We start from the raw sequence: 27,802 nt of genomic DNA, 5'->3' as shown, positions 1-27,802 counted from the left end.
TAATCCCCTGTAGTCTGTATAGAGGACTGGATCACTCAGCAGTGGGGAACTGGGCATTCTGGAGTCTGAACACATATCCTTATTCACATGAGTTCATAAATGTTTGTTCAAACACAGGCCTAAAATTAAGGATATAATCAGTTGCTTTGGGACCACAGCACAGAACCACTTGGTCAGAATTTCATATGGGAGAGGAACAGACCTTTTGAGCTATACTCCTTTTTTCCTTTCAATCTGCTATGCTCAGTTTACTGTATGGTGCGGATTAGAAGTCTCTCTCTCAACCCCTTTGCCTGTTGGACTGGGGCTATCCAAACCTTTTTCACTGGGGGTGTCCCTTGTGGTTTGTCCTTGAGTACAATATGTTTTAAGAGATGTTTATTTCCCTGAATTCTGTTTGTTTTGCTGGAAAGGAGAATAGCATGATGACAGTTCTAATCAGTGGAATGTACAGTTCAAGTGGATTGAGAACCTCTGGCTGGAATTGGGGCTTTCCTAATGATGGGCAGTAACATTTTCCCATGAGCCAAAAGTCAGATATTTTCAACTATGGTCAGACATCATGTGTAACAAGGAAAACATCTCATCATGTGTGACCTTAAAATTTTATCTTTCTCTATTTAAGATTATGGATTTTTTTATTTATGGGCGCTAATAAAACCCCATATTAGAAAATAATGTTATGCAATGCGTATATCCTTTTTTAAAAAAAAACAATCTTTGAATTTATATGCAGGAAGAAGATGAAGAAGATCCTTTGCCTCCCAAAAAATGGCCGACAGTGGATGCTTCCTACTATGGTGGACGAGGAGTTGGAGGAATTAAAAGAATGGAGGTTTGTACTCTTTGGAAATAAAAAAAAAAAAAAAAAGAATACTAATGCATTAGAACATTAGATTTTTTGTGACTAAAGTTGATGGAAACAAAGGCTGCTAAGTGTGCTGGAAATATAATTGTATCAAGTTTGCTTGCTTCCCAGTGACATCAGTTTCCTAACATTTTTACCCTATACAGTAATTTTAACCATATCTCAGTAAAATATGAAAGACCTGATTTCATTAGTTCCATTTATTTGGAACTTTAAATAGATGCATAAAGGCATGCTCATTCCATCAAACTAATGAGAAAAGGAGGGCGAGAGCCTCTTTTTGAATGTTTTGGAAGAAATTACAGTGTAACATAAGTACTCCAACTGTGGGCCAGCCAGACACACTGGCAATAGTGACATTAAGGAGAGGCTTGATCCCAAAGGAACTCACAGCTACAACAGTGCCTGTCTTTGAAGAGACATGATAGCACCATGTTAATTAAAACAGAATGAAAAATGTGTGTCCTTATGGGCATGTCCTTATGTCAGATTTTATATTACGTCAGCCTTTATGGAATTTACAAGGTAGTTTTCCCTGCATTTTAACTTTATTCTAGAACACTGTTGATATCCAAAGTAACTGCCCAGAATCTATCTTCATATGTAGACCAAGCCAGGAAATATAAATGCATATTTGGCCCAGTCCTGCCTGAGTTCCTAACATCTAGTAGGTTTGTAAATGTGTAAATGAGAGCAGAATAGGACTATCATGTTTCTTTCCTTAGTTGTAAATCCCTAGAGTTCAGAAGTGTAAAGCTAAAATATATATTATGTAGCACTTCTCTAACCTAGGATACCTGAGTGCTTTACACAGTAATGAATTAAGTTGCAAAGTGTGGGCCTGGACTCCTAAATGGTCTTGTGGCGAGACTACACATTTGCTGTCTTTAAATTTTACAGCTTGGAAATAGCGCACTTTCCATTTTCTAGTCAAACAGAAACGTAAAAACCAATTAAACACTCATAATACTGATTACCTTTAAAAATGATTACATTTACATTTATCATGCAACAATATTTCCTTTTCTAAGAATGAGTAAAATGCCTTGTGGGATCATAGAAATATAGGGCTAGAAGTCACTTCAGGAGGTCATTTAGTCTACTCCCTTGCTCATGGCAGGATGAACCCTGTTGAAACTGTCCCATTTGTATAAACTGCTCCTAAAAACTTAACAGGATGGAGATTCCATAAGCTCTTTAGTTAACATGTTGCAATACTTAACTGCCCTCGGGGTTAGAAAGTTCTTTTTAATACCTAACATAAGTTTTGACAACTGTTTACTTCCTTTCCTATTCTCTGCTATTACAGAAAGAAGTATCTGACTATTATCAAATCCCACCTCGGTCTTTTCCTTTTCAGGCTAAATAATCTCATTTTTCTCAACCTTTTCTCATAAGTTGTATGTTGTATTTCCTAGAACTCTAATCGTTGTGTTGTTCTCCACTGGACTCTCAATTTGTCTATGAATATTTTGAAGTATGGTGCCCAAAACTGAATACAGTAGAAGCTAAGAAAAGAAGTTGCCTTCGCAACCTCAATGATGATGGCAGAGTTTAGTCATCATTAGATAACTTTGGGGTTTACAGTTGCCTGAAAGCTTTCTGTTGTTGCATCAGCCTGCCCCACCCATGACAGATTTAGGATGTTAATATCATATTTGTGTCATCAAAGTCCACAAGTTCCAGTTTCTTTTAGGCAAAGCTACTTTTAAGCTGAAGGAGAAGGTCATTTCTTCAATAAGGAAACCACCGTTTACCTCTAAAAGGTTTTAACAGTGGTTAAAACACATTTTAACAACTAAAAACACTGTGAAAATACCAAGGATCATAGTGAAAGATACAGGTACTTTTTAATGACTCAGCAGGGTCTACTTGGAAATGAAAGCCCATTCTAATATTACAGTGGGTGCGTCTACATGAGATGGCTTAATGCCCTTTGGACTAATTCTACTACATATTAGTGCAGCTGACAAAAACAATGCTAATGTGCAGTAGATTAGTCCAATGAGCATTAAGCATCACAAAATAAGCATTTATTTGCACTAATGTGCAGTAGCACTGATTACAGTGCTTTAAGTTTGTACCTGTTATTACAGGTATTAACCTTAATGTGCCATAATTACAGCACATTAATGAACATGTAGACATGCCCAGTGAGAATATTCCTGGGAGAGAAGAGAAAATACCTAAGTAAGCATAACTGAAAGGTTTAAAATCCCTTCCCAAGATACAGTAGCCTATGTCTTACCCAGATGAGGTATAATACCTCATTGACAACTATGGGGCTTCATTGAGGTAAGTGGTAGAAAATACTGGTCCTATGTTTAAGTAACATCCTCCTCGAATATTTTTGTCTTAAATGGGAACATATTCTGGCTTGTTCTTTGTACACTGGTACAAGGCAGAAGAGGGACTCCGCAGTGCCCTTACTTATTTTGCACGATGTGCTTCCTGGTTGCATCCTGACCATGCTGAAGGTTAAGGAGCAGGTTGTGCAGAGCCTTTACCATGGTGAGAAAGGGGAGGGGACTGGGTGGAGCTCTCATTTGGCACCAGAAACTTTGCCAATGCCATAGTGATGCCATCGTGTCAGAGTGTGAATAACAAGAGACATGGACCTAGCTTCTTCCCCAGAGAAGTTGAACCAAGAGGATTATTTTAACTCTCCAGTTCATAAGCTCCCTGCTCCAGATATAGCACAATTGTTTAGTGCTGGATTGCACACTGAGCATCTTGCCTCTAGTTATTTTCTTTCTGTTTCTTTTTTTGTTATTCAGACCAACACTAGATAGGAGTGGTACTTTGCCAGATTTTTTTTACAAAACTGACTTAGAGTCCCTAAAACTTAGTTAAGCTGTATGCAGCGTGTTGGCTCGCAACTACTTACCCAAAGAAGAGAACTGCTTTTTCCCCTTTTATTTTTCTCTCTTCCAGCTGATATCTCCAATCTGAGGAATCCTTTATCATCAGAGATTGTTATTGCACTGTATGATATGGGGCAGGTAAATGCTTTTTTGTGTGACACTTAATGTCCGTTGGACTAATCTATTACGTATTAGCACGGTTTTTGCCAGCTACACTAATTTGTAGTAGAATTAGTCCAATGGGCACTTAGTTCAGCTTTCTAGTCCAGTGGGCATTAAGCATTTTGTGTAGACATGCCCGCTGTTCAGTAAACTAGGCTACTGTACAGTAAATTTACTACCTGCATATGCAGGTAGTACATATACAGGTAGTAAATTTACTGTGCAGTAAATGTACTGTGTAGTAAAGCCAAATAACATTAATTGCACGTGTATACGTACCTGTGATGAGAAAATACCAAGCGGTCTGTTTTTTTCTTTTAGTCATGTACAGTAAACACAACTATTTAAATTGCCACTAAAATATATAAATGGTGAAAGAAACTTAAGATTTCTATAGGGATGCAAGAAGTTGTATTTGAATAGCCAGTATTTCTGCTCTTCTGTTTCTTCAGAGCATTCTCTGCAGCTTTACACTGTGAAACAAATAGGTGCTGTTTTCACCATCGGCAGTAATACAACTTTTCTTCCCATTTAAAATATCTCTGTGTATTCTATGTTTGATGTAATGGTGATAATTATGCAGTGAATTGTGGAAACACAATATACGTTGCATTTATCATGAATATTTTACTACCTCATCTGTGTCCTGTCCACTCTCTATCTTCCACTGAATGGCTAAGTTTCTAAGCCTCTGAGCAGGTTCCAACAGCTCTTGTTAAATCCTGTTGAAATAATTCTTTCTTTCCTCAAAATGTAGGATTTTCTACAATAATTACAGTGGTCTGAGGTCCAGGTTGGGTAATATGTAGTGTACTGTACCAACACCAGGATTAAGTTCTGATATCTCAAAATTCATCACAACTTGAGCTTATAGTTTTATATCCTCAGTAAGGGAAGATTTCCCAAATGTCCTGTCACAGCTGTCCTTTGACATATGGTACAACCTCTCCTTAGCAATTTCTTTATCTCTTTCAGTACTGAGAACTAACAAGTGATATTTTACAATGTTTCAAAGAAAGCTCATTGCAAAACAGGAAAATGTTGGCGAACATTTTAATGCTTTTCTTTTCCTTGAAAAGTGTTTTGTAATGCACAGCTTTTTCAGTCAATTTTATTGTCTGGTGTGCTCTATATGTCCACTCTAATCCCCTTAACTCATTTTGTTTAGGTTCGCTGGGGTGATAAAGGATCCACTGAAGAAGGAGCTAGGTTAGAGAAAGCCAAAAATGCTGTGGTGACAATACCAGAAGAACCAGATATTCCCATTCAAACCAAACCTCCTAAATCCAAGCCTACCTCACCAGCTATTCAGGAGAAGTGGTACACTCCAATTAAGGTAATCTTTTAATCTTCGGGTGGCTGTGCATACCTTCGCTATGTTTTTCTGCTTAAAGACCAGAGTTTGTCATTTAGTTATACTACTCCTGTACAAATAATCCCATTAAAATAAATAGAACTATTTTGGTTGGAAGGCTCTACTCATGTTGTTTTAGCCTTAAATTTAGCCTTTGCTAATCTATTCCAGAATCTGATAGCATTTCTTCAAATTAATAGTATTTTACACCATGACCACTTCAATCAATGGGACTACTCCTACAGTAGGGTGCAAATCAACATAAGAATAGCAGAATCAATCCCTTTTATTGGCATTTGCTCTTATTTCAATATTCAGCTGTCTACTCTTTAAAAATGTTGAAGTTTCCTGTATACAGCTTGCAGTGGTTTTGCTAAATAGTCTTTAATAGACATTATGAATTAGAAAAGATAAACATGAAGTAAAGGGGTAGAGTGAAAGAATATACAAACCTGACAAAAAGAGAAGAAAATAAGTGGTTGCTAATGACAGTATTATCAAATAGAGATTTTCCTCCAAAAACTAAAGCCACAGTAAGCAACTTCTCAGAAGTTGGATATGAGGCCCATATATACTGTCATGGCAGGTAGATATCTGACTACTGGACAAAAAAAAATCCTGATTGCATTGTGGTCTAATTTATATGCTCAGATCTACACATGCAGTGGGTGTAAAACCAAACTGAAATCTCCTGGCCTTGTCTCCTTGGCCTTTGCACTTGAATACTCCTTGACAGTAGCCTTAATCATAGCCTTAATGAAGTCACCATGGTTTCGTTATCTCATTTTCGGAGGACTAAATAAATTTTAAATACTAAATGTAGTTTACAAAATCTGCACAAACTATTTTAAAATGCATTTGTTCCTGGAATATGATTATTTGAATAAACAAATATGATTTAAAGGACATTCTTCTTTTTAATTGTGGGTCAGAGTTAAATCTTCCATTTTGACAGCCTGGTTTCCTTTGCTAGCCATTGCATGGATTTAAAATGGCAACTATGTATTGACATGGTCATTTTACTCAAGATAAACATTTTCAGTGGATAAGCTTAAGTTCTGAGTTCTTGAGCTGATACAGCTATTGAAGGATGTGGTGGATGCTCTGTTCAACACCAACCTTGGTTAAGCAAAAATCTTTAAGGACCATAAAAGTTTTAAATGAATGAAGACAAGGTTAAGAAGAAGAATGAGGTCATTTGATTTCTTCTCTTCATCTGTTTTTTTCACCCAGATGACTAGTACAAACTGTGTGTGTGTATGTGTGTGCGCGCACGCAAGCACACAATAAAAAGTACAGTTGTGCTTATACTGATGTAACTTGCCGTATGGGGCCTCTTATTTTAGAATAAGTATCCTGGCATAGGTATAAGAAATTTAAATTCACACCTTACCTTTTACTCATGTAACCAGTGCCCCCTGTGCTTTCCCCATACCTGGGGGACCCCAGTCTAAGGAAGGCAAGAATTGTAATTCCCCAAGACCAGAGCTCAGTCCCAGTTTGTGTATGGGAGAGAGGGAATGGCTGCAGGCTGAAATGCTTGGCTGCTCTCCCCCTTCACTAGGACTTTTAGCACTGCAAAATTCTCATGACACTGACCCATTTAAGCAATTCTCTTTGATTGTCATTACAGGACTGTCCACGCATGTGTACTTGTATTTGCTTAATTATACTGGTACAAATCCCTTTGTCAACACTGTTGTGTTAAGGATGATATATTGATTTAGCTTCAAATTGTATTTAAAACTGTATTTCATCTACACTGAACTAGTCATGTTTTAAACAAGGGGTGCTCAATAGGGCTGTGCAAAGCTTTGGTAGCCAGTTCAATTCAGAGGAGATTTGGCCCAACGTGGGGACTGAATCTCTGAATCCGAATTGAATCGGGACCAATTAAAAGCTCTGAATTAATTCAGAAAAAAATTCAGAAAAAATTCGTCAATTCAGCCGTAGATTAAATAGGCATCTGACACAGCTGCCTCCAGCTGGTAAGTCTGTTGAGGTTGGGAAAGGAAAGGGGCATGGGGGAGGGAGGGATTGGGGCTGGGGCTGGGACAAGTTGCCCGGCCGGGGCGGGAGGTGTAAGACTTGGGGAGGGGGGCAGGGGGTGTGCAGTATATATAAGGGGTGTGCCTCAGGATCTGGGGGAATGCCTATTCACCAGAACACCCCAAGGGATGACAAGGTCCAATGGTCATAAACTCCTCCAAGACGGTTTTAGGCTGGACATAACTTCTTTACTGTCCGAGCCCCAAAGTCTGGAATAGATTCCCTTCAGAGGTGGCACCTAACCTGGACACTTTTAAGAAACGTTTGGATGCTTATCTTGCTGGGATCATTTGACCCTAGCTGACTTTCTAGCTGACTTCCTGCCCCTGGGACAGGGGGCTGGACTCAATGATCTTACGAGGTCCCTTCCAGCCCTAGTGTCTATGGATGTGGGTGTGGCGGTGCTCAGAGTGGAGGCTCTGCCCTGCTGCTGCTTGCCCTCTTCCGCCCGGAGTGAGCCGCACCTACAACCTGCCCTTCACCCCAGCTGGGCAAGCAGTAGCAGGGCAGAGCCCCCACTCAGCACTGCCACGCCTGCATCCTGGGCCCCCCTACCCCTCTCCCCAAGTAATGTGCCCCTGCTCCGGCTAGGCAGCTTGTCCCAGCCCTAGCCCCAATCCCTCGCCCCTCCCCCAACCCTATCAGACTTACCAGCTGGAGGCAGCTGTATCAGCTGCCTGTTTAGTCTATGGCCAAATCTCTGAAGTGGCACCAAATCTTTCGGATCTGATTCAGCTGAATCGAATTGGGATGGTGATTCAAATCTCCGAATCGAATCACTGTTCTCCAAATCAGCCGAATCCAAAGCGAATACTTGCTACTTCGCACAGGCCTAGTGCTCAACCTTTTGTCTCCATGGACCAGATGAGGGGCCTGTGGCTAGTTCTTGTATCAAATTGGACTCCGTGTACCAGGATTGGGCCTTGCACTGTCTTTACCCAGTCCTATGTGCAAGGATTGGGCTCAAGGGCCTCTGTGCCACCTCTACCTGGTCCCACATGTGGAGATTGGGCTCTGGGGTCCTCAATCTTCCTCTTTCCGGTCCTGTGTGTGGGGATTGGGCTCTTGGGGCTCTGCACCAGCTCTGCCTAGCCCTATATACTGGGATCAGGCCCCATGTGCAAGGCCACAGCCCACGGAGCTCTCCACAGACCTGTGGGGGAGCTCTGCAGGTCAGATGACACAGCACTGGCTCCCAGATCTAGGGCAGGGCTTGAGCACCACAGGTTTAAACAAAAAGTGTCCTCATAGGTTTTTGCATCAATTTAACTACAGTGGTTTTAAATTATGCCTGTATAACTTTGCATGTTTACAAGTCTTTGGGTAAATCAGTTCCCTGGGAGATTTCCCAGAACAGTAGCTCTCTTGAATAAATGCATTCTAATGAACCAGTGTACACTGTAACACTAAAAGTAAACTTGCTCCCTTGTTACAGGGTCGACTAGATGCACTGTGGGCTCTGTTACGACGACAGTATGACAGAGTTTCTCTGATGCGACCCCAGCAAGGAGACGAGGTTTGTGTGCATCTGTGTGGGAGAGTGGATGGTGGTGAGGGGACCTGGTTTTGTTTAATAAGTACATTAGGGGATTTTGTGAAATCAGGACTTTAATTACAAGCAAGGCTGGGCATCGGGCATGTTTTCCCGTTAGCTAAAGAAAAGTTATGCAATTACATTACAGTATTACATTTTAAAGGAGACAAATAACAACATCAAACACTAAAACCAAGGAAAGCCCTAGACCCTTTGTCTCCTGCAGCAGTTGACTAGAATTTTGTAACTATTTTGAAAATTTTAAATTGGATAGGCTCTGAAACACATTACATTGATCATAGATTTTTCCTCCCAGTGACCTAAAGCATACTTCACAAATGCACCTGATCTAGAGTATAAATGGACCTCACCAATTGAAATGGATCAGCTGTGCTGCTTTAGAGTCGTCACCTGTTCTGCCTGTTAATCGTGTGGGACAATGGGCAATGTGTTCTGCATTTGTAGAAATGTGATCTGGGTAATCTCTGGGGTGCATCTCTAGAAGCAGGGAAAGCTGGTTCTAGTGTAGTCTCAGGGCCGAAACCAGTCAGCTGATTGGCGGTCTCAGCCATGCAACCTCACCAGAGCAAGTTTAACACTGGTGTGGTCCCAGGGCTGCAACTGTCAACAGAAAAAATGTTATGGTAGCAAAAAGGCAACATCTGTTTATATTCTTAGACCTGTTGGGCAATTACTGAATATCTGTGGATCAACAGGTCAGCATCGAGAGTCAGATATAATTCTACTGAAATCAGTGGAGTTACACCAGTTTACACATGCTGAGGCTGGCCCAGAGTTCGTGCACCACTTTTTCATGGAGGTGCATCATGTTGCTTACATGTGGTATCAGGGGGAGTTTCTTAATTATTCATTTTTCAGTTTGTTTTTTATATTTGTAGCAACTGCAAAAACTGAGCACATGAGGACTAAATCTGTCTTCAGTTCTATGTGCATAACACTACACACGATACAAGGGCACTGAACTCTAGTTAACTTTCCTTTTCCTAGTCAGATAGGTAACTGCTGGCAGTTCAAATATATTGTGCACCATTAATTACATACCACATTTCTTTTACCTTTTAACAGACTGTTATTTTAAAATGACATAGTCTCTTATTTTTTTCTTAATAGCTCACTAGCTTAGTAGATCTATCCTACTTCGATTTAATAGATAAAAGAAGTAGGGATTGTGGGGGTGGAATTTTTTGGTTAAACAGGAAGCCTACATGGTAAAATTCCTTGAATTAGCTGTCCTTGATGATGATTAAAAATATGCAACCCCCATCATTATTTAATTACCTACTCATTGTATATTCACTGGTCTTAGTAGGTACCATTACTATCATTACTAGATTTTATGAGACTTTGGCTCAAATAACTTGTCCTTGAATAATGTATTTGTGGTCTCTGAGAAGCAGTCCCAGTTGAGATTCTGGTTCCTTCATTACTCTAGAGAGAGAGAAAGTTCTGTTGTAGACCTTAGCTGGTAGTGACTAGTTCTCCTGCTTTGTTCTGGCTTAGTTGTGCTGGCTACTGTGTATTGTGGGAGTGGAAAAGAACCATCTTTTTCCTCCTCCTGCCTTGGCTTTTCCTATCTCGGTGTCAGGGGAAGAGTAGCTGTAACTCAGTTACTCTTTACACAGTGCTGCAACCTGTTAAGGTAGTTGTCATAATTGGAGTAAGGGAGAGGGGCTTATGTCCCCTTATTTCCCTTCACAGATACATAAGACAAGACTTGAGCATCTAAGAACTGCCTATACATAAAGAGCAACTCTAGAGAGCCATAGGTGCCTGACACTTCATGACAACAAGACCAGCAGGCAGCTGTTCAGGAAGTTGGCAGTTTAAATTCTGTATAACATAGTACAAGCTTAGCAGTGAACAAAGGGTCCAGGATTAGTATGAAAAGTTAAGGATTACAACAGTGAAACTTCATGATAGTTGCCTCGTGTAATATTTGCTTTTGGGGTGAGATTCATTGCTGTGCAGCAAAAGACCTGTGCATCACTCAACCTATCAAAATAAGGTTTACATGGAAGTTTCAGTGATGCATATCTGGTTCTCTGTCAAAGTTGAAATTATTAAAACTGCTGGTCATTCTGATTTGTTTTGTTTATTAAATAATTGAATATATCTAACGTTTGGGCTAATATAGATCATTGATGAAAAGCTGGCTGTGATAAATTAGTTTTTTAAGGGGTGTTTGAAGGAAGAGAGTGAGTTTTTATGGTGCATGTGATATGGGTTCAGAGGGAACATCTACATGGCAGGATAAAGTCACATGTGGGAAGAGAAGACAAGCAGAACACCATGATGTGTTGAGCTTGCTCCCCACATGTACAGCGAGGGAGGTGAAGGGAAACTGGATGTAAGTGAGGAAAGTCTCAGCTAGAGAAAATTCTGCACCACTTAAGGATTTGTACTCAGGCCAGGACTCTGCAATACATGGAAAGTAAAGCTTAATGGGGGAGAGAAGGAAAGGGAAACAGGACCTTGTGGAAGTGATGATACTTAGGGTGATAGACAGAGAGCAGGGTGAGGAAGATGGCCCTACCAGAAGCATATAAGGTACACCCAAAGGAGGCAGCATGAGAATTGAGGAAGCTGATGTCAACAGTATGTGAGATGAATAGGCATGGACCTCGTTGTTGACAGTAAAGGATGAAGTTTAGAACTATTTTAAATGAAGCAATAGAATACTTGAGCTGGAATGGAGGCAGAGGTAATAATGGAAGGAATGGAATGAGGGAATGGAGAGCTGGAGTTAGGATGTCTCTTTCGTAACCATACAGACTTTCATAATGAATATTTTCAATGAAACCCTATATTAAATATAGTAGATGCAGCTGTGCATCTAAGCTAGATAATTTGCCAGGTAAGTGGGGTACAGTTGAGTAGAGGTCTTGATAATTTAAATGGTAGTTGAGCAGGCTGGAAATTAAGTGCATTATTGTTGTCAGGGATGTTGTGAAGAAAGAGAAAAAAAGAATGAAAAGGGTGTTTTTGTAAAACTTTCCCAGCATAGAAAAATACAGACAATTTTTAGAACCAGCAGGAAATCAAACTTCCGTCTTCTGTGATTTCATCATAGACATAGACATTAGGGCTGGAAGGGACCTCGGAAGATCATCTAGTCCAGCCCCCAGCCCAAAGGGCAGGAAGTCAGCTGGGGTCATAGGATCCAGGCAAGATAAGCATCCAGTTTCATCTTGAAGGTGTTCAATGAAGGCGCTTGAACAACCTCCGGTGGCAGGCTGTTCCAGACCTTGGGGGCTCGGACAGTAAAGAAATTCTTCCTTATGTCCAGCCTGAAATGATCTTGTAGTAGTTTGTGACCATTCGACCTCGCCATCCCTTGGGGCACTCTAGTGAACAAACGTTCCCCCAGATACTGGTGGTCACCCCTGATAAATTTATAGGTGACCATCAGATCACCCCTGAGCCTGCGCTTTTCCAGACTAAAGAGCCCCAGGGCTCTCAGCCTGTCATTGAAGGGTCTGCTTCCCTGACCTCTGATCATGCGCATGGCTCTTCTCTGGACTCTCTCAAGCTTCTCCACATCCTTTTTGAATTGTGGAGCCCAAAACTGGATGCAGTATTCCAGCTGCAGCCTCACTAAGGCTGAGTACAGGGGGAGAATGACGTCCCGGGATTTGCTTGAGAAGCATCTATGGATGCAAGCCAGTGTTTTGGTCGCTTTACTAGCCGCAGCATCGCATTGCAGGCTCATGTTCATCTTGTGGTCAACGATGACCCCCAAGTCTCTTTCTTCCATAGTGCTAGCCAACATAGCACCGCCGAGCCTATAAGGATGCTGCAGGTTTTTTTTCCCAAGGTGGAGAACCTTGCATTTATCGGCGTTGAACACCATCAGATTCTCATCCGCCCACTTGCTGAGACTGTCCAGGTCAGCCTGGATCATCCGCCTGTCTTCTGGTGTGGATGCTTTGCCCCAAAGTTTGGTGTCATCTGCGAACTTGGCCAGTCTGCTTCTGACTCCAGTGTCCACATCATTAATGAAGATGTTGAACAGTATGGGTCCAAGGACAGAGCCCTGGGGGACCCCACTGGTCACAGGACACCACGATGAGTGACTTCCATCAATTACTACCCTCTGGGTCCGACCCCGGAGCCAATTTTCCAGCCAGTGGATCGTGGAGGACCCAAGGCCACAATTGGCCAGTTTCTCCAAGAGGCGATCATGGGACACCAGATCGAAGGCTTTTTTGAAGTCAAGATATATGACATCAATCTCATCTCCCTTGTCCAGGTGATAGGTCACCTGGTCGTAGAAGGAAATGAGATTGGTCAAGCAAGACCTACCCGCAACAAACCCGTGCTGGCTATCCCTTAAGATGTTGGCGTCGGCCAGTCCATTAAGGATGGCCTCCTTAATAAACTTTTCTAAGATCTTCCCCGGGATAGAAGTCAGGCTGATGGGCCTATAGTTAGCCGGATCCACTTTCCTCCCTTTCTTGAAGATAGGCACCACATTGGCCTTCTTCCAGTCTTCGGGCACTACACCAGAGCGCCAAGAGTTTTCAAAGATCCGCGCTAGAGGCTGGGCTATGATGCTCGCCAGCTCCTTGAGTACCCTGGGGTGAAGATTGTCAGGGCCGGCTGACTTGAAGGTATCCAGCTTCTCAAGATGTTCCTTCACGAAGTCAGCATTAATGGAGGGCAGGGGATCACCCTCACCCGGACTTCCCGGCCCTGTAGCGGGCATGGGCGTCCCATGGGGCTGATGAAAGACTGACGCAAAGTACCTGTTTAATAGGTTGGCTTTTTCTTGGGTGTCAGTTGTCAGTTGCCCCATCTGGTTCAGCAGGGGTCCAACGTTGCCCCTGCTTTTCCTCTGGCTCCCCACATATCTGAAAAAGGACTTTTTATTGTCCTTGATGCTCAAAGCTAGTTGGAGTTCAGCTGCAACCTTGGCTTTCCTGGTCAGCTCCCTACAGGACCGGACCAGTGCAGAATAATCCTCCTTGGAGGTGACTCCCTTCCTCCATCCTTTGTAGGCCTTTCTTTTTAGCCTCAGGAGGTCTGCTAGGTCCCTGGAGAGCCAGGGGGGCTGCTGTGCCCTCTTGTTGCCTTTCCTCCGAGATGGAATAGACTTAGTTTGTGCATTGAGGATTGCTCCCTTGAGGAGCAACCACTCTTCTTGAACTCCCCTCCCCCTGGGGTTGTGGTCCCTTAGGGCCTCACTGACAAGCCTCCTGAGCTTGTCAAAGTCAGCTTTCCTGAAGTCAAGGACTTCCGTGTTGCTGACTGACTTGCCAGCTTTTCGGCAGATGGTGAAGGTGATCAGCTCATGGTCGCTGTCACCCAGCTTCCCATCGATCACTAGGTCGCCAACTAGGTCATCCCCAGTAGCCAGTACCAGGTCGAGCAGCGCTTTGCCTCTCGTTGGCCCATAGACTTCTTGAGTCAGGTAGAGGTCATCCACGCACGAGAGGAAGCTCTGTGACCGCTCAGATTTTGCTGAGCGATCCTCCCACGAGATGTCTGGGTAATTGAAGTCACCCATGACAACCATGGTCCTGGAGCAAGCTGCGTCAGCCAGTTCCTGGGCAAACTCCTGGTCAAACTCAGGACTTTGGGTGGGAGGTCTGTAATAGACTCCCACCATTGTGTCCCCTGTGCCGTGTTCCCCACAGATTTTAACCCAGAGGGTCTCCAGCCATCCACCCTGGTCGCCAATATTGGCTTGCAGGGACGCGTAGCTTTCCTTAACATAGAGAGCTACACCCCCGCCCCTTTTCTCAACACGATCCCTCCTGTACAGGGTATAGCCATCTATCCCCGTGGTCCAGTCATGGGTGGAGTCCCACCAGGTCTCCGTTATCCCTATGACATCGTAATTGTTTGCACTGAGCAGGAGGATGAGCTCCTCCTGCTTATTCCCCAAGCTCCTGGCATTAGTGTACAGGCAGGCAAGTGTCCCCTGGGGGGCTCCTTCCTTGCCCACAGATTTTACCAGGGCTGGGGCCGGTGTGGGCTCCCTTGAGTGCCGTGATCCGCTGGCTTTGCAAGGATTGCTCAGCAGGCCAGCAGTGGCGGTAGTCCCCCCGTCCCCCAACGGGCTTAGTTTAAAGCCCGGTGGAGCAGGTTAGCCAGTCTGGCTGAGAAGAACCTCCTCCCTCTTTTTGTGAGCTTGACACAAAAATGGTGACTGATGTCTTCCTTTGCAAGAAGCAGAAAAAGATCTGTCTGAACTCCTATTGGCTGAGAGAAGTGGTAGAAATTTAAACTGATGGGTGAAGCATAAACAGCAAATACAGCTTCTGTCTGGCTAGCAGCATGTTTTATAGGCATAAAGAAAATCATTCTATTATTTATTCATAGGTCATTGACTGCAGATCTGCTGTTGCTTTACCTCTTGTGAGTTCCAGTCAGTAAACAAACCAGTACATACACATGTGTGTACGTACGTACACACATACACACACACGCGCGCGCGCACGAAGTGCTGTCATGCTAAATAGCAGGCAAACAAATTAATTTTTCCTCTTTTATTGCTTAAGAACCTAGCACTTCCTATCTGCAGAGGAATTCACTGCTGAATTAAAGTCCTTGATCAAGTAATTGAAATTTAGGCATGAATTATCAAAGCAGAGGAAGCTTTCTCTTCCCCCACTCCAGCCTCAGTCCCTGCTTTTTCTGCACTGCCAGCTAATGCTGAGGGTGGCCCAGTTAGAGGGCTGCACACAGTTTAAGCCAAGAGGCTTTGATTGTGGCTGGAACTCCTCAAAGTCATAAATTTTTCAGCTAGCAATCCACAAGGTTAGGGAAGCTTGTACAGGTGTGAGTTAGCAGGTTGTCGCCGACATCTGTTTAGAGCAGAGGCTTAGGTCCTCACCAGCCTGCAGCGAGGCTGCTGGATTGTCAGCAGATGTAGTTAAGAGTGGCAGAACAGTTTTGGTCTCACATTTGCCGCCTGGGGGGCTGAAACACTAAAGGTAGAGTGGGGGTGGACACAGCTGCGCTCCTAAACATGCCTCAGGCACAAATAAAGAGATCTAATATAGTTTGACTCTGTTGTGGTTGGGAGACGAGGGCAGAGAGCCACTTCAGACACAACTTAACGCAGCAACATCTGCCGCCAAGTTTCCAGGGAGTGACAGGGGACAGCAGGTACAGATCGAAGTCCCCACATAAACAGCCTCCATTAAGCCATGAACTCTTTTGAAGGGCTTCCATCAAACATGTTGGAGTCCACAGTAGGAGTTTGTTTTGTTTTCAAAGCAGTGTTTTGTTTTGTACACTAACAAGGTGATTTATAAATGATGCATTACCCTACATTCATACTTTGTATTTATTTTTTTAAAGAAATGAAGAGGTAGAGAAGAAAGAACCACAGTGCTGTGGGGGTTAGTCCACAAACCAATTAGCTGCCAGAAAACCATCTTGGTTTTAAGAGAGGTTACGTTAACCTTCAGACCATGTCACATCACCCTTCTTTCTCAGCCTTTAAGCAAAGCTGAGCTTGTATACCATTTGATAGTACCATTGTGGAGGAGTATGCCTGCCATTGTTTCTCTTCTGAAATTCCTGTTTTGAGATATTTATTAATAATGTAAAATCATTATGGTTTTTCACATGCTCCAGATGGCCTTGCTATTTTGGTAAGGTTCATAATCACTGAAAAACTTGTACACAGCACTGACTTCATGCACATGGTTAATCCATTGAACTCATTGGGACTACATGTTGGCATAAGTCTTTGAGAGAGAAGGGCATAAAAATGCATGTCATGTAATAAAAACAATTCTATAGAAGGCCTATATAACATCCTTAGTCTGAGTATATAGTCTGAATAAGAAACATAGTCCTGCTTCAAAGCTAGAAGATATTTTCACAATTTAGTTTAGAATACTTTTATTATAAGGGAAGGTAATGCTAACACATGTCACATAGAACAAGTATGTAAGATAAAACTTCAGAATTAATTTTACAAATAGGACTGGTAATGTATATTTACATGATATTATATTGTGAACAGCTGCCTGTTAGGTCTCACAAATAAGTCATCTTCAGTACAATAATTACATTAAAATCAGGTAACGTACTGCCAAGAGCAATCTTATTGAAACGCTTTTAGGAATATCTACTCTTTGAAGCAGGAACTGTCCTCTTCCTCCCCTTGTATTTGTGCACCATTTGTGGACAATACAGGAAGTAAGTAATAAATGGTTACCCTATCTAATAATAAATAATTAGAAAGACTGTGTTGCCCTTGTTAAAATAGAAATTAGGGCCATGCGAAACAGCAATGTTCCATTTCATTTTGTTGAAACTGTTTTGCTGTTTCAGCGCTGTTTCAGCAAAACAGTTTCGACAGAAGGGAACAGAACAGTTCTTTCAAAACTAAACAAAACTCTAAACGAAACACTGTTCTATTGAATCGTTGAAACGGAAGTCGAATCGGAATGGTGCTGTTTTGCACAGCCCTAGTAGAAATCCCCATCAGCATCAGTAGAGACTTCTGCTTAAAACCCTGCAGCCTGACATGGCTTGATAATAGTAACTATTTAACAAGGCTGGGCTACAGTTGTGCCCAATTATATATTGTATAGGGCTGTGGTGCTCAATCTTTGGCCCCAGAGTCTGGATGTGTGGCATGGGGACAATGAATGGGCTGGATTGGGTCCTGCTCTGCCCCTGCACTGCCTTGAGTACCCACATCAGTCCCGTGTTGCTTTGAGTATTTTATCTAGCACACAGGGCCGTACTATCCAGCCCGCAGGGTTCTTCATGGGCCCAGAAATCTGGCAACAGGTGAGCAGCAGTTAACGCTGCCACTGCTCTCCCACTGCCAAATTTTCAAACCGAGGGGGAGCCTCATGAGCTGGATTACACAGCTCTGTGGGCCAGGGGTTGAGCACCCCTGGTATATGGGAAAACCTACCTTTCTGAGGCAGACAAATCATAGGATTTTTGCGCAGAATATATATTCACTTCTCTTCAATATCTTATTGAAGCATGAGAGGCAGAGAAAGATAATGAGATTATTCATTTTAAACTAAATTTGAAATGTCAGATGATTATGTTTACCAGTTACATTTGCACATATAAAAACTGTACATTGCTGGATGGGTCATTTCTTCTGATGCAGATGATTACCATAAAGTTACAGCATCTTTGGAAGATGCATGCCACAGTGCATTTGGATCCTATATTTAACCTAGTTTAAAATAGTGTGTCTGCTTTGAACGGGGATCTTAATTTCTGAAGAGTTTTAAAATGATAAATTAGAGTGTTATTTTGTGCAAACTGATTGCAGAGAAAGGTTGTCTTTGTTTCTGGAATTCTTTGAAAAGCACTACCTTGTATCATAGGGTCTTTGTACACTTTGGGTCAGATTCTGACTATGGTTGTCCATGATATGGAAGCTATCTATGACCATTTTTACATGTGGCTTGGGATGTGGCACCAGGTGTTCTAATTAGAGAGCGGCACTAATCAAAAGCACTGGCCTGTCACGTGTATCAGTGTCCTTGCGTGTCCCTGTGCTGAAAAAATGGCAGCAGGGCACTTTGAACTAAAGCTCATTGAACGTGTTTCATTTCAAAGAGCCCCGATGCCATGTTTTCAGCATGGAGAGACACCGGGATTCTGATACACGTGACGTGGAAGGCTGCTGGAGTGCATCAGTTTTGCTGCTGGAGTACTTCAATCTCTGTGCTCCAGCAGACTTGATTAATTGAGTCTGCTCCAACTCGCTGGATTGGAGCAGGCACCATGCATGTCTGTAGGAGCCTTATAATTCTAGAGGCTTATTCATATCCTGAGTAGTTGTCCCCACTTGGGGGTGGCCATGAAAGAGCTGAGTTTGTATTTGCCTAACTGCTGTTATTTATTTATTTATAACTGCTGTTATAACTGCTGTTATTTATCCAGTTAGTTAGGTTCATCTCTGACTGATAATTAGTGTAAAAATCTAGAGACTGCACTCCCTAGAGTACATTCCAGCTGACAACTCTGATACAGAGCTGTTAGCTAGGGGAGGGAGGAAGCTGAACAAACATTTCACTCCAAAGATATTCAGGGTGATCTGGGGAGAGCTAACTCCATTCCTACCCCTCCACCATTCCTCTTAAAACCTGTCTCCAAACTGATAAAAAAATAGTTCTCTCTTATCCAAGGCAGCCATCATTAGACTTAGGGCACACCTCAGAAAATTCCAGATCTTAACTGTCAACTGTTTTTTTGTTTTGAGGTTGGAGGGGGGAGGGGTTGTTTTTTTGTTTGTTTGTTTGTTTTTTAATGGAAAATTATAGAGCAGTTCTGTTGCAGAAACTCAGACCGCAGCAGGTCAGAATGTTTTTGAAACTATGGATTCTTTGAAATCTCTAGGTTTATCTTGCAAATCACGTGTTAGTGTTTGCATACCTAAAGGTGCTAATATTGTCCTGCAGTATGCATCACCCTTAAAAGGATCTTATTTCCTGGCACCCTAGGGTTTCAGGGCATCTTGGCTGCGAATTACTGCTGTAGGGCATAGTCAACTGTACCATTATATTCACTTGTGAATAATGTCAGGAATGTTGCTCCCTATATCTCAATGATATAGTAAACTGCAGGCCCTGGTGTGTAGTGTGATTAGTCCTAGATGCACTCATTTCAATCATTCATTAATGACTAAGTGCATAACTTACTGTTCTACATAATACTCCAGCATGTTTCTGTGGACAGTTCATCATCTCATATAACAGCGGTGCCACTGAGTCTGCCAACATGCAAATTAAGAGCCTGTTTTTTAAAGGGAAGAAGGCGTAACAGACTCAGGAACATTTCTTTTAATATAGAGGGATTCAAATCAAGGACAAGCTTTGGAGGCAGCAGGGTTTGCTGGTTTATTTTTGTCTGTTTTAAAAGTGAATCACCTGGAACATTTTAATTTAGTACATGTATAAAACAGATGTGTGTTTTTTGTTTGTGTGTGGATAATATTTTGAGCTATATTAATAATGTAGATTGACTCAGAAAAATAATCATAATTAGAAGATTGTTATTACGCTTATTTAATTATTACTACTACTAATAATATCCATAACCAACGATGTTTTAAATAGCTGATATTGACATTGGGTCAGATCCTGCAACATTAAATTCAGTGGACAGTTTTTTGCCCTTGACTTCAGTATGTGCATGACGGGCTCTGCCATGCTAATTTTTATAGTACACAGGGAGGTCTGATATGTTGTAGTTTAACACAGAAATGGTCATGCTAACAAATGCTAACTGAGATTCTTTTAAAATAATTTAAAATATTCCTTTACTTGGATAACACATTGCTACCTGTATTTTAGATCTGAGGGACTGTGATGTTTTGAAATTGTTAAAGCAGTTATAAAATTGTGTGCAATAAAAGCGAATTAACAGATGAACACTTCTTGCTTGCATGTTCTTTCTGTCATATTTTTTAAATTTTCTCTTAAAATTTTACATTTCAGGGCTTCCATTGTTTTCAGAGGAAAACAGACTTTTTAGGGCTTTCATTGTTTTCCAGTGGGAGCTATATATCCAAAATATAGGTCTAAACTTCTTTTTTTCTTTCTTTGAGACCTCAAAAATAGATCAGCAACTTATCTAAATATTTCCAGGTAATACACTTCAGTGTTCAAGAATATGGCAATAGGAATTGGGTTGCTGTATCCTTTCCTATGTTTTCAGATTTGAGCTTGAAGTTGTTATCAAACCTAAAGTCATGTGTCCCAGTGGGTAAGGCACTCAGCTAAAATTCAGGAGACTAGCATTGTATTTTTGGCTTGACCATGGCTTGTTTTATTCCTGGGCAATTCCCACATCTATACCTCTATTTCTGTACCTGTAACAGTACTTGTCTCCTTTTGCAAAGTACTTCCAAGAACCATAAAAAGTAATTGCTAACTAAGAATTAGCTATTGTGTTGCCAGCTGTTGGCATGTTTTATCCACTCAGGGCTGTGTTTTATCAACTGCTGCAGAAGAAATGTGTGCAAATGAGTCCGTTTAGACAACCACAATATTTAAGAGGGAAATCCCCATAACTGTAAATTGTGTTGCTTTGTCCAAACTTTATCCTTTTATTTTAGTACGTAGGATCCGGTCCCGTAAACTCTTAATGTGCACCTCTTCTCCGAATTTATAGTTAGAAAAACCAGCGCTCAGTCCTTGAGAGGACAGCCTGTACTATATAAGTAATTCTGAGAATACAAGCAGCATAATTTCTTAGCTGTCAGTTGCTTAAGGGCTATATCTTCTGCCTCTTAATATTTTGCTTTCCATTAAAAAGCCAATGATTATTAATAGATACCAATTTTTTCTTTCTCTTATGAGGAATTTTGAAGGTGCCCGTATTGTGACTTTGGCATATGTTGACTTTTTTGCTGCTCAGTGCTGTAGCTAGGCTTAAAATCAGCCTTCAGAAGTCATCCCTAAGGGTCATATGAAATATTGACCTAAATAAATAGACACGTAAATTTTGGTGTCATCACAGTTTTGGAAGCTTCCACCAGTTTGACTTATGGTCCTGCATAATAAAAATGGGAAACACTGCTGCCTTCATTGGTCCTTGAGCAGGTCTTTGAAATCAGAGTGGACTTGTTATGGCCACATGGGCTTTTACAGGTTCTGTTACAGAACAATAGACTATATTTTGAAGCCTCAGTGGTCCAGACAACAGTGCTGTCACCCTAAAGCTTGGGATGCACTGGTCTTAAAGTTACTGTACTATAAACAACTTATAGGGAAGCTAATCATTTTTGGGGAAGCAATACCATGCTGTGTATCAGTGCCACTCTTGCATAGGATGCATGAAGATAAAGCCTACTAAAGTCAGGTTGGGTATTTGACCAGTCAAATATTAGTCCAAAATTGTAAAAAAAACCAAAACAACCCCCCCAAACAAACAAACAACCCCCCCCATTGCTAATCAGTCCAAATACACAGAAAAAGCAAACACTTTCCATTAAGAAATGTCAAAAAATAATAAAATCATATTTCTGTCAAGAAAACTACAAACATGTAGCTTTTTGGTAAGATTGCTATAATATTTGACCAGTCAAAAACTCTGCAGTCAGTTTGACCTGTCAATGGACAATATTTGACTGGTCAAATGACTGCCTTGCCAACCCTATTTGAGAGAGACAAAGTTAGTCTTTTCCTAGATGCAGTGTGAATGTGTTATACAGACATCAAATACTGTATCTGTATCATAAGGTTTTGTTTTTGTTTGGGTTTTTTGAGGGGCTGCTTTTGTAAGGTTAAGCTGTATGTAGAAGTGAGCATTTTATTTTTTCAATTTTGGTTTTGTCAATAACTGTTTCAGATTGAGCATGTGTTGCTGTGTTGTCTTGTTTTGGGGTTTGGGTTTGTTTCTTTAACTTACATTTGTTTTTGTGTTTCCTCAAAGCATCTTTTTATGTAGTACATTGCAACAAAAAAAGTTATATGAAATCAGAACACGGCTTCCAGGGACTGAAAACTATGCAATATATATCTAGGCATACTCAATCATAAAATGCATACCCTAGCTTGGGCACCACTGTTATGTACACTGGAGGCTGACGTGGTTTATGTTAATGTTGAGTATCTCATTAGTCCAGTTTGCAGAAAGGCTGACTACCCTCAAGAAACAGCAAGTAGAAAGCTGACAGTTTAATTCAGTTGCTACTCTCCAGAAGAGACGTGACAGCTTTAACTGTCCTGTGCGTCCAGATTTATGAACTAGTCCTATGCTCTTAACCAGATTAGTTCCTTTTCCATTAACTGCTGAAAGTAGGGCAGCTGTCCGAGCGGCTGGTTGTAAATTCGATAATGTCTGCTGTGTTAATCTATAGGCTTTTCAGATGGAGAAGGCAGCATATAACAGGATTAAAGTTTCACGACCCAGGGTTTTCACAGCCTGGGATGGGGGTGTGGGGGATAGAAAATGACTTCTGTCATTAATCTTAATTGATTGCCAAGAGGCTTTAATCTGGGTTATTAATTAGGAAGGTCCTTAATGTGCTGTCTACATATGAGCATCAGATGCTCTTTTGGGCTATTTGGGCCATCTTACGTACGTACGTACGTACGTACGTACGTGTGTGTGTGTGTGTGTGTGTGTGTGTGTGTGTGTGTGTGTGTGTGTGTGTACGTACGTACACACACATGCACACACACACACCCCCCTGTATGAAATCTATGTATGTAAGTAGACATATGTATATGTTTACAAGCATCAAGTGCTCTTGTGAACTATGGCATGTATATATGGGCACACACCATATTTCTTTATGATAATATATGTGTGTACCTGTAGACAGCAAAGTATATCCATCTGTCATTACTTTTTTATTAAATATGCTGTTTACCAAAATATCAATGTATTTTCTTCTTCTGTAGATCTGTTATCTATAGATAGATCAATAGCTGGTACCAAAGAGCATCTGATAACCATCTATATAATACTAACTTCAAACAGAAACATTTTCATTTGCATCTTTAGTGGTTTCTTTGAGTTAATGTTCCTTCTTCCATCTTTTTTTAACAAGTTACTGTAGGACAGTTAGATTGAACAGACAAGTAACAATACATCCCTAGATATAGGATCAGCAGTAAATCCCAGTAACATTGCTTTCATGTTTACCAAACTCCTATATGCAGGAGGAAATGTTAAATTATGTATTGAGTGTATAAACTAGGCAAGAATAGAAAGCTCTGTAACATAGTCTTGGCATTTGGATTTTATTCTGAATCGGACTGCATTATAGATTTCTCCTGCTTGAAAATCTTTCATTTATTTACACACGAACTGTTTACTCTGATTTAAATAAATAGAACCATGAAGTGAGGCAATCTCCTGTTATAGAATATTACTACTCTCCAGTGCAAACATATCTTTACTGTGTTTGTGTGCCAGAAGAATCCTTGTTTGTTTTTGCATGTGGGCAATATGTGTCATAATGTTATAGTGCTGTTTTTCAAAATAACATGAGTCATTTGAGATATTGACCACATGGTTATTCACACAGCTGCAAGGTCCATTATCATTCTTAAAGGATTTAGGGAGAACAGAAAAAAAAGAAACAGATAGTAAGGAACTATTTAAGGTGGTTCAGACTCTGGAGGGTATAACAGTGAAAATGGAAAGTCATTGAAAAGCGGAAAATTGGGGCTGAATATCTTGAAAACTTCCTGATAACGAGCTATTTCAGGAAGTGGCATAGTCCCCACTCAGCAGAAACACTGGAAGATCTAGAACTGTACTTCTCAACCTTTTTAGGCTCAAGGCACTGAGCCTAATGGTACCTTTGGAAAATGCCAGCTCTTCGTTTTCATTCATTTTTTAACTACAGGAAAAATAACAGAGCAATTCTTCTCCTGCAAGAAAAACCTCAGAAAGACCATAACCGGTCTGCCTTTAATACTGTGGGTTCCTACTTGAAACTTCTGGGTTTATCTTGTGAATCATGTTGCACACTCAACAGTGCTAACATTGTGTGGCACCCCATGGGACCCTTGAAAGGACCTCAGGTCACCCCAGGGTGCTTGATCTAGAATATATAAAATAGTAAAAGTAGTCATAAGGTAGAGGGCTGTGTTGCTAGGGAAGCTTACCAGATAACCAAACAGGCCTCTTTTATTCTTGCTGTAATGAACCTTTGAACTTTAAAACTGTTCAGATGTTTCCTTGATCCAAACAGTAAACTGCAATCTGTTTTCCTTACCTGGAAAAGTATTAATTAATTCACTACTACTTGGGGCATGCAGGCATGTCCCATATATGCATTCCATAATTGCAGTTTATGTTCTTGGCATATTTTTCCATTTTGAATAGGTGTTTCATAGGAATCTTCTGCTGGCATACAAGAAACATTTTAGCTCTGAAGAAGTGATTAATATTGACTCATTGGTGAAATAATTCAGTAATGAGATAATTTGTGGAAGAATTGGAAAAGTTGATGCATGAGGGACCAATCCTGCAGCCTACAAACAGTCACACCTGTCATAAGTAGCCTCAGTGACTTAATTGGTCTTACTTAGGGAGGCAAGGGTTTATAAAATCTAGTCCTGTATCTGTTAACCTAACCTTATTTGAAACTATCTACAGTTCTGCATTTGGCTTCTGAGACATTCTTACTGAATAAGAACAGGAAAAAAAGCCAACATCTTGGTGGCTTGGCAGACAATATAATATATATTTGCATTTAGGTTGGCAAGTGAGCCCAGGTTGCTTCAAGATGGGACTGGGAATGTGCCATTTACAGTTTGACCTTGGAGGAGGGCATACTCTCTTTTACTTTAGTCCTACTTGAAATTCTCGGGCAAAAAAGGTTGTAATGCCACTACCACACTGACATACTTATCTTGTCTGCTTGTGTCCCTGAGTTGCAAAGTGAACGCCATACTCCTGCACCAGAGATATGCAACAGAAGGCAAAAACCTTTGAAATAAGACTATAGGGAATGGAAGCACTGGAACCCAGTGAAATGTTCTTCAAATATTCTGTCATATTCAGAACTGAAGGAAAGTTAGTGGGCACATGTATAATGGACATTTATTGACTTGAATAAGAGTAGGATTAGGATTACTGAGTTCAGTGACTTTCACAGAATTCTTCACAGAATAAGGGCTTTGGCAGCACAAACAGACAAGGTTGAGGACAGTAAGTAGAAAGCAAATGAACATGGCAGTTATTCAGGTGGACAGCAAAAAAAATGTTAAATGTATCTCTTCGATATTTTTATTGTACTATAATTTTAAATGATTTTATTATTTTGACAATTAATTTTTACATATCTATATTCCTTAATGAACTATGGATCCATTAAAAATTAAGAAAAAAATTAACAGTTGAGTTATGAGAATTTTGAAATTACTAATTATTTGTGTTTGGTAATATTTTATCCTAGGCACTATATTAACATCTTGAAGATTTGTTTTTGGGACTATCTCAGATGATACTTTCAAATCTTTAAGGAAAGGCATGTGCTGTCTTTTTATTTATTTTATAAAAAGAGGAATTGTACTAAGAGATTTTTTTGTGCTATAGACTGCCCAAGCCCAATAAGTTCAAGCTGGTATCTCATCTATAAGCAAAAATATATTGCCGTGGCGTTGTTGTTGTTGGCGATATGTTGTTGTTCCCATGGTGCAAAATAATGGAGAGTTGTCAGCTGTAACATTTTAATGTTGAATGTTTCACCTTTTGATAGTTTGTTACAACCTTAACGTAATTTAAATATAGTCTCCTTTTTTTTAAAAAAAAGGAAATAATTCAATTACAAGTAATGGAGTATTAATGCTGCTTCCCATCACTAAATATATATGGATACATATGATGACTCTTCTCCTGTGGGGTCACTGTGAAATGAATTTTGCAACTTCCACTAACTGTGATGGACAAATGCTAAGAGAAAATCAATCACTCTAATTTAAATTGGTTAAGTACACTGTCTTTATTAAATAGCTGTTGTCGGACAGCTAATCAGATGATATGTAACAGTTTTACTGACCTACAGCCTTTGAATATTTTAAAGAAAATCCTCTGAAGACAGTGGTTTCATTAGTATTGTAGTCCTTTTTTTCCCTAGGTTTTAGTATTCCTGGTTTGTACTTTAGAATTGCTTTTGGTTGATCTACACAGATGTAGATTTCTTTCTGTATTTGCCTTCCATAATGTTATCATTTTATTACTAGCTTTTGTAATATAAACCCTATAATTTAAATCAGTTTGACTATTATTCAAGAGGGTTAGAATTTTTAGCTCTTTTTGGGGGATCCATTAACATAGCTCCTTCAACTGAAAAACATAACCCTTTTTAACCTTTTAAAATGTAAATTTTCTTGTTTAATGCAAAATATTCCTGACTGATCAGGAGAGGGCAAATGCATGTGGAAAATGCAAGGTAGCAGTAGATAATTTTATATCATACCATACCAAAGTAGATGAAGTAATTTTATGTTGTGTTATAGCACAACATAAAACCTGCTAAAAGTTGGGATGCTTGTAAAACGATGGGCAGATATCTTTAGGAACTTGTAGAAAATTATCCCAGAGGAAAGTTTCTTAATGTGTTAGGACAGGGATTTGCATAACAGCCTAAAGAAGCTAAACATCAAGTCCCACTGAATTTCTTGCTTGCTTTGCACCCCTTAAGTTTTTTCTACATACCTCCAGGTAGCAGGGGTTCATGAGTGCTGCAGTGCTGGGGCACATGGAGTGTCCCACAGAAGCACAGGGGGCTCCCCAGCATGCTTAGCAGCAGACCTGAAAGTACTTCTGGTCTACTTCCAGGTTCACCGCTGAACACGTGGAGGGCCGTGTCCCCCCGGCCCCCTTGTGGGATGCTCCATGCACCCCAGCATTGCAGCATTCATGAGCCGCATCTGCTACCTTGAGGTATATAGAAAAAAATTTTAAAGCTGTGTCTATGTCCAAATTGCTGATTCTCTGAATCAGCATTGAATCTTCAGATTCGGATTCGGCCGAATTGAATCGGGGACTGTGATCTGAATCAACTAATTGAATCGCTGTCCCTGATTTGGGCCAAATCCAAATCAAATAGGGCCCACTTCACACACCTCTAGTAAATATTATAGCTATGACTCAGTTTTCAAGTAACATTTAAGGACCTGAACTTTAAAGGCCTGGATCATTTGGGTCAAAAATGTCTGAGACACCACTTTTTACCTGGTACATACTATTCCAGTTAGACCATCAGAGACATTCACTCTTGGTATGCATAGAATGGGGCCAGCTGAAGATTGCCCACAGTACAGGCTTCCTAGCTCAGAGATCTAATTTCCATCTTGTTCTGCTGGAGTACAAATCTTAAGATTTTCAATACATGCTGCAAAAAGCAGTTTCTCTGAGGTTTGTCCAGAGTGAAGTAGCTGAACGTGAATCTGAATGTGGCAGTCTGGAGGAGCTTGATTTTGGGGGCTGAGTATTTTGAAGGTGGTCCCTTAAAAAATGTAAGAATTCTTTGGCTTGATTTAGCT

The 27,802-nt window shown here is 40.8% G+C and overlaps 1 protein-coding gene across 4 annotated transcripts in view; it reads left to right on the top strand.

Moving 5' to 3' along the window:
* ANTXR2 (ANTXR cell adhesion molecule 2) overlaps positions 1–27,802 on the top strand; it is a 196,122-nt gene that overhangs the window by 113,909 nt on the left and 54,411 nt on the right. For all 4 annotated transcript variants that reach the window (XM_059722225.1, XM_059722224.1, XM_014604003.3 and 1 more), the window contains 3 exons: positions 737–835; positions 5,063–5,230; positions 8,733–8,813. In XM_059722225.1, coding sequence (XP_059578208.1) covers positions 737–835; positions 5,063–5,230; positions 8,733–8,813 — 348 coding nt within the window. The remainder of the gene's footprint in view (positions 1–736; positions 836–5,062; positions 5,231–8,732; positions 8,814–27,802) is intronic.

Source organism: Alligator mississippiensis, chromosome 2 (genome assembly GCF_030867095.1).
Source record: "Alligator mississippiensis isolate rAllMis1 chromosome 2, rAllMis1, whole genome shotgun sequence".
Lineage (NCBI taxonomy): Eukaryota > Metazoa > Chordata > Crocodylia > Alligatoridae > Alligator > Alligator mississippiensis.
Note: the sequence above shows the minus strand (reverse complement) of the source record. Positions and strands in the feature narration are given on the sequence as shown.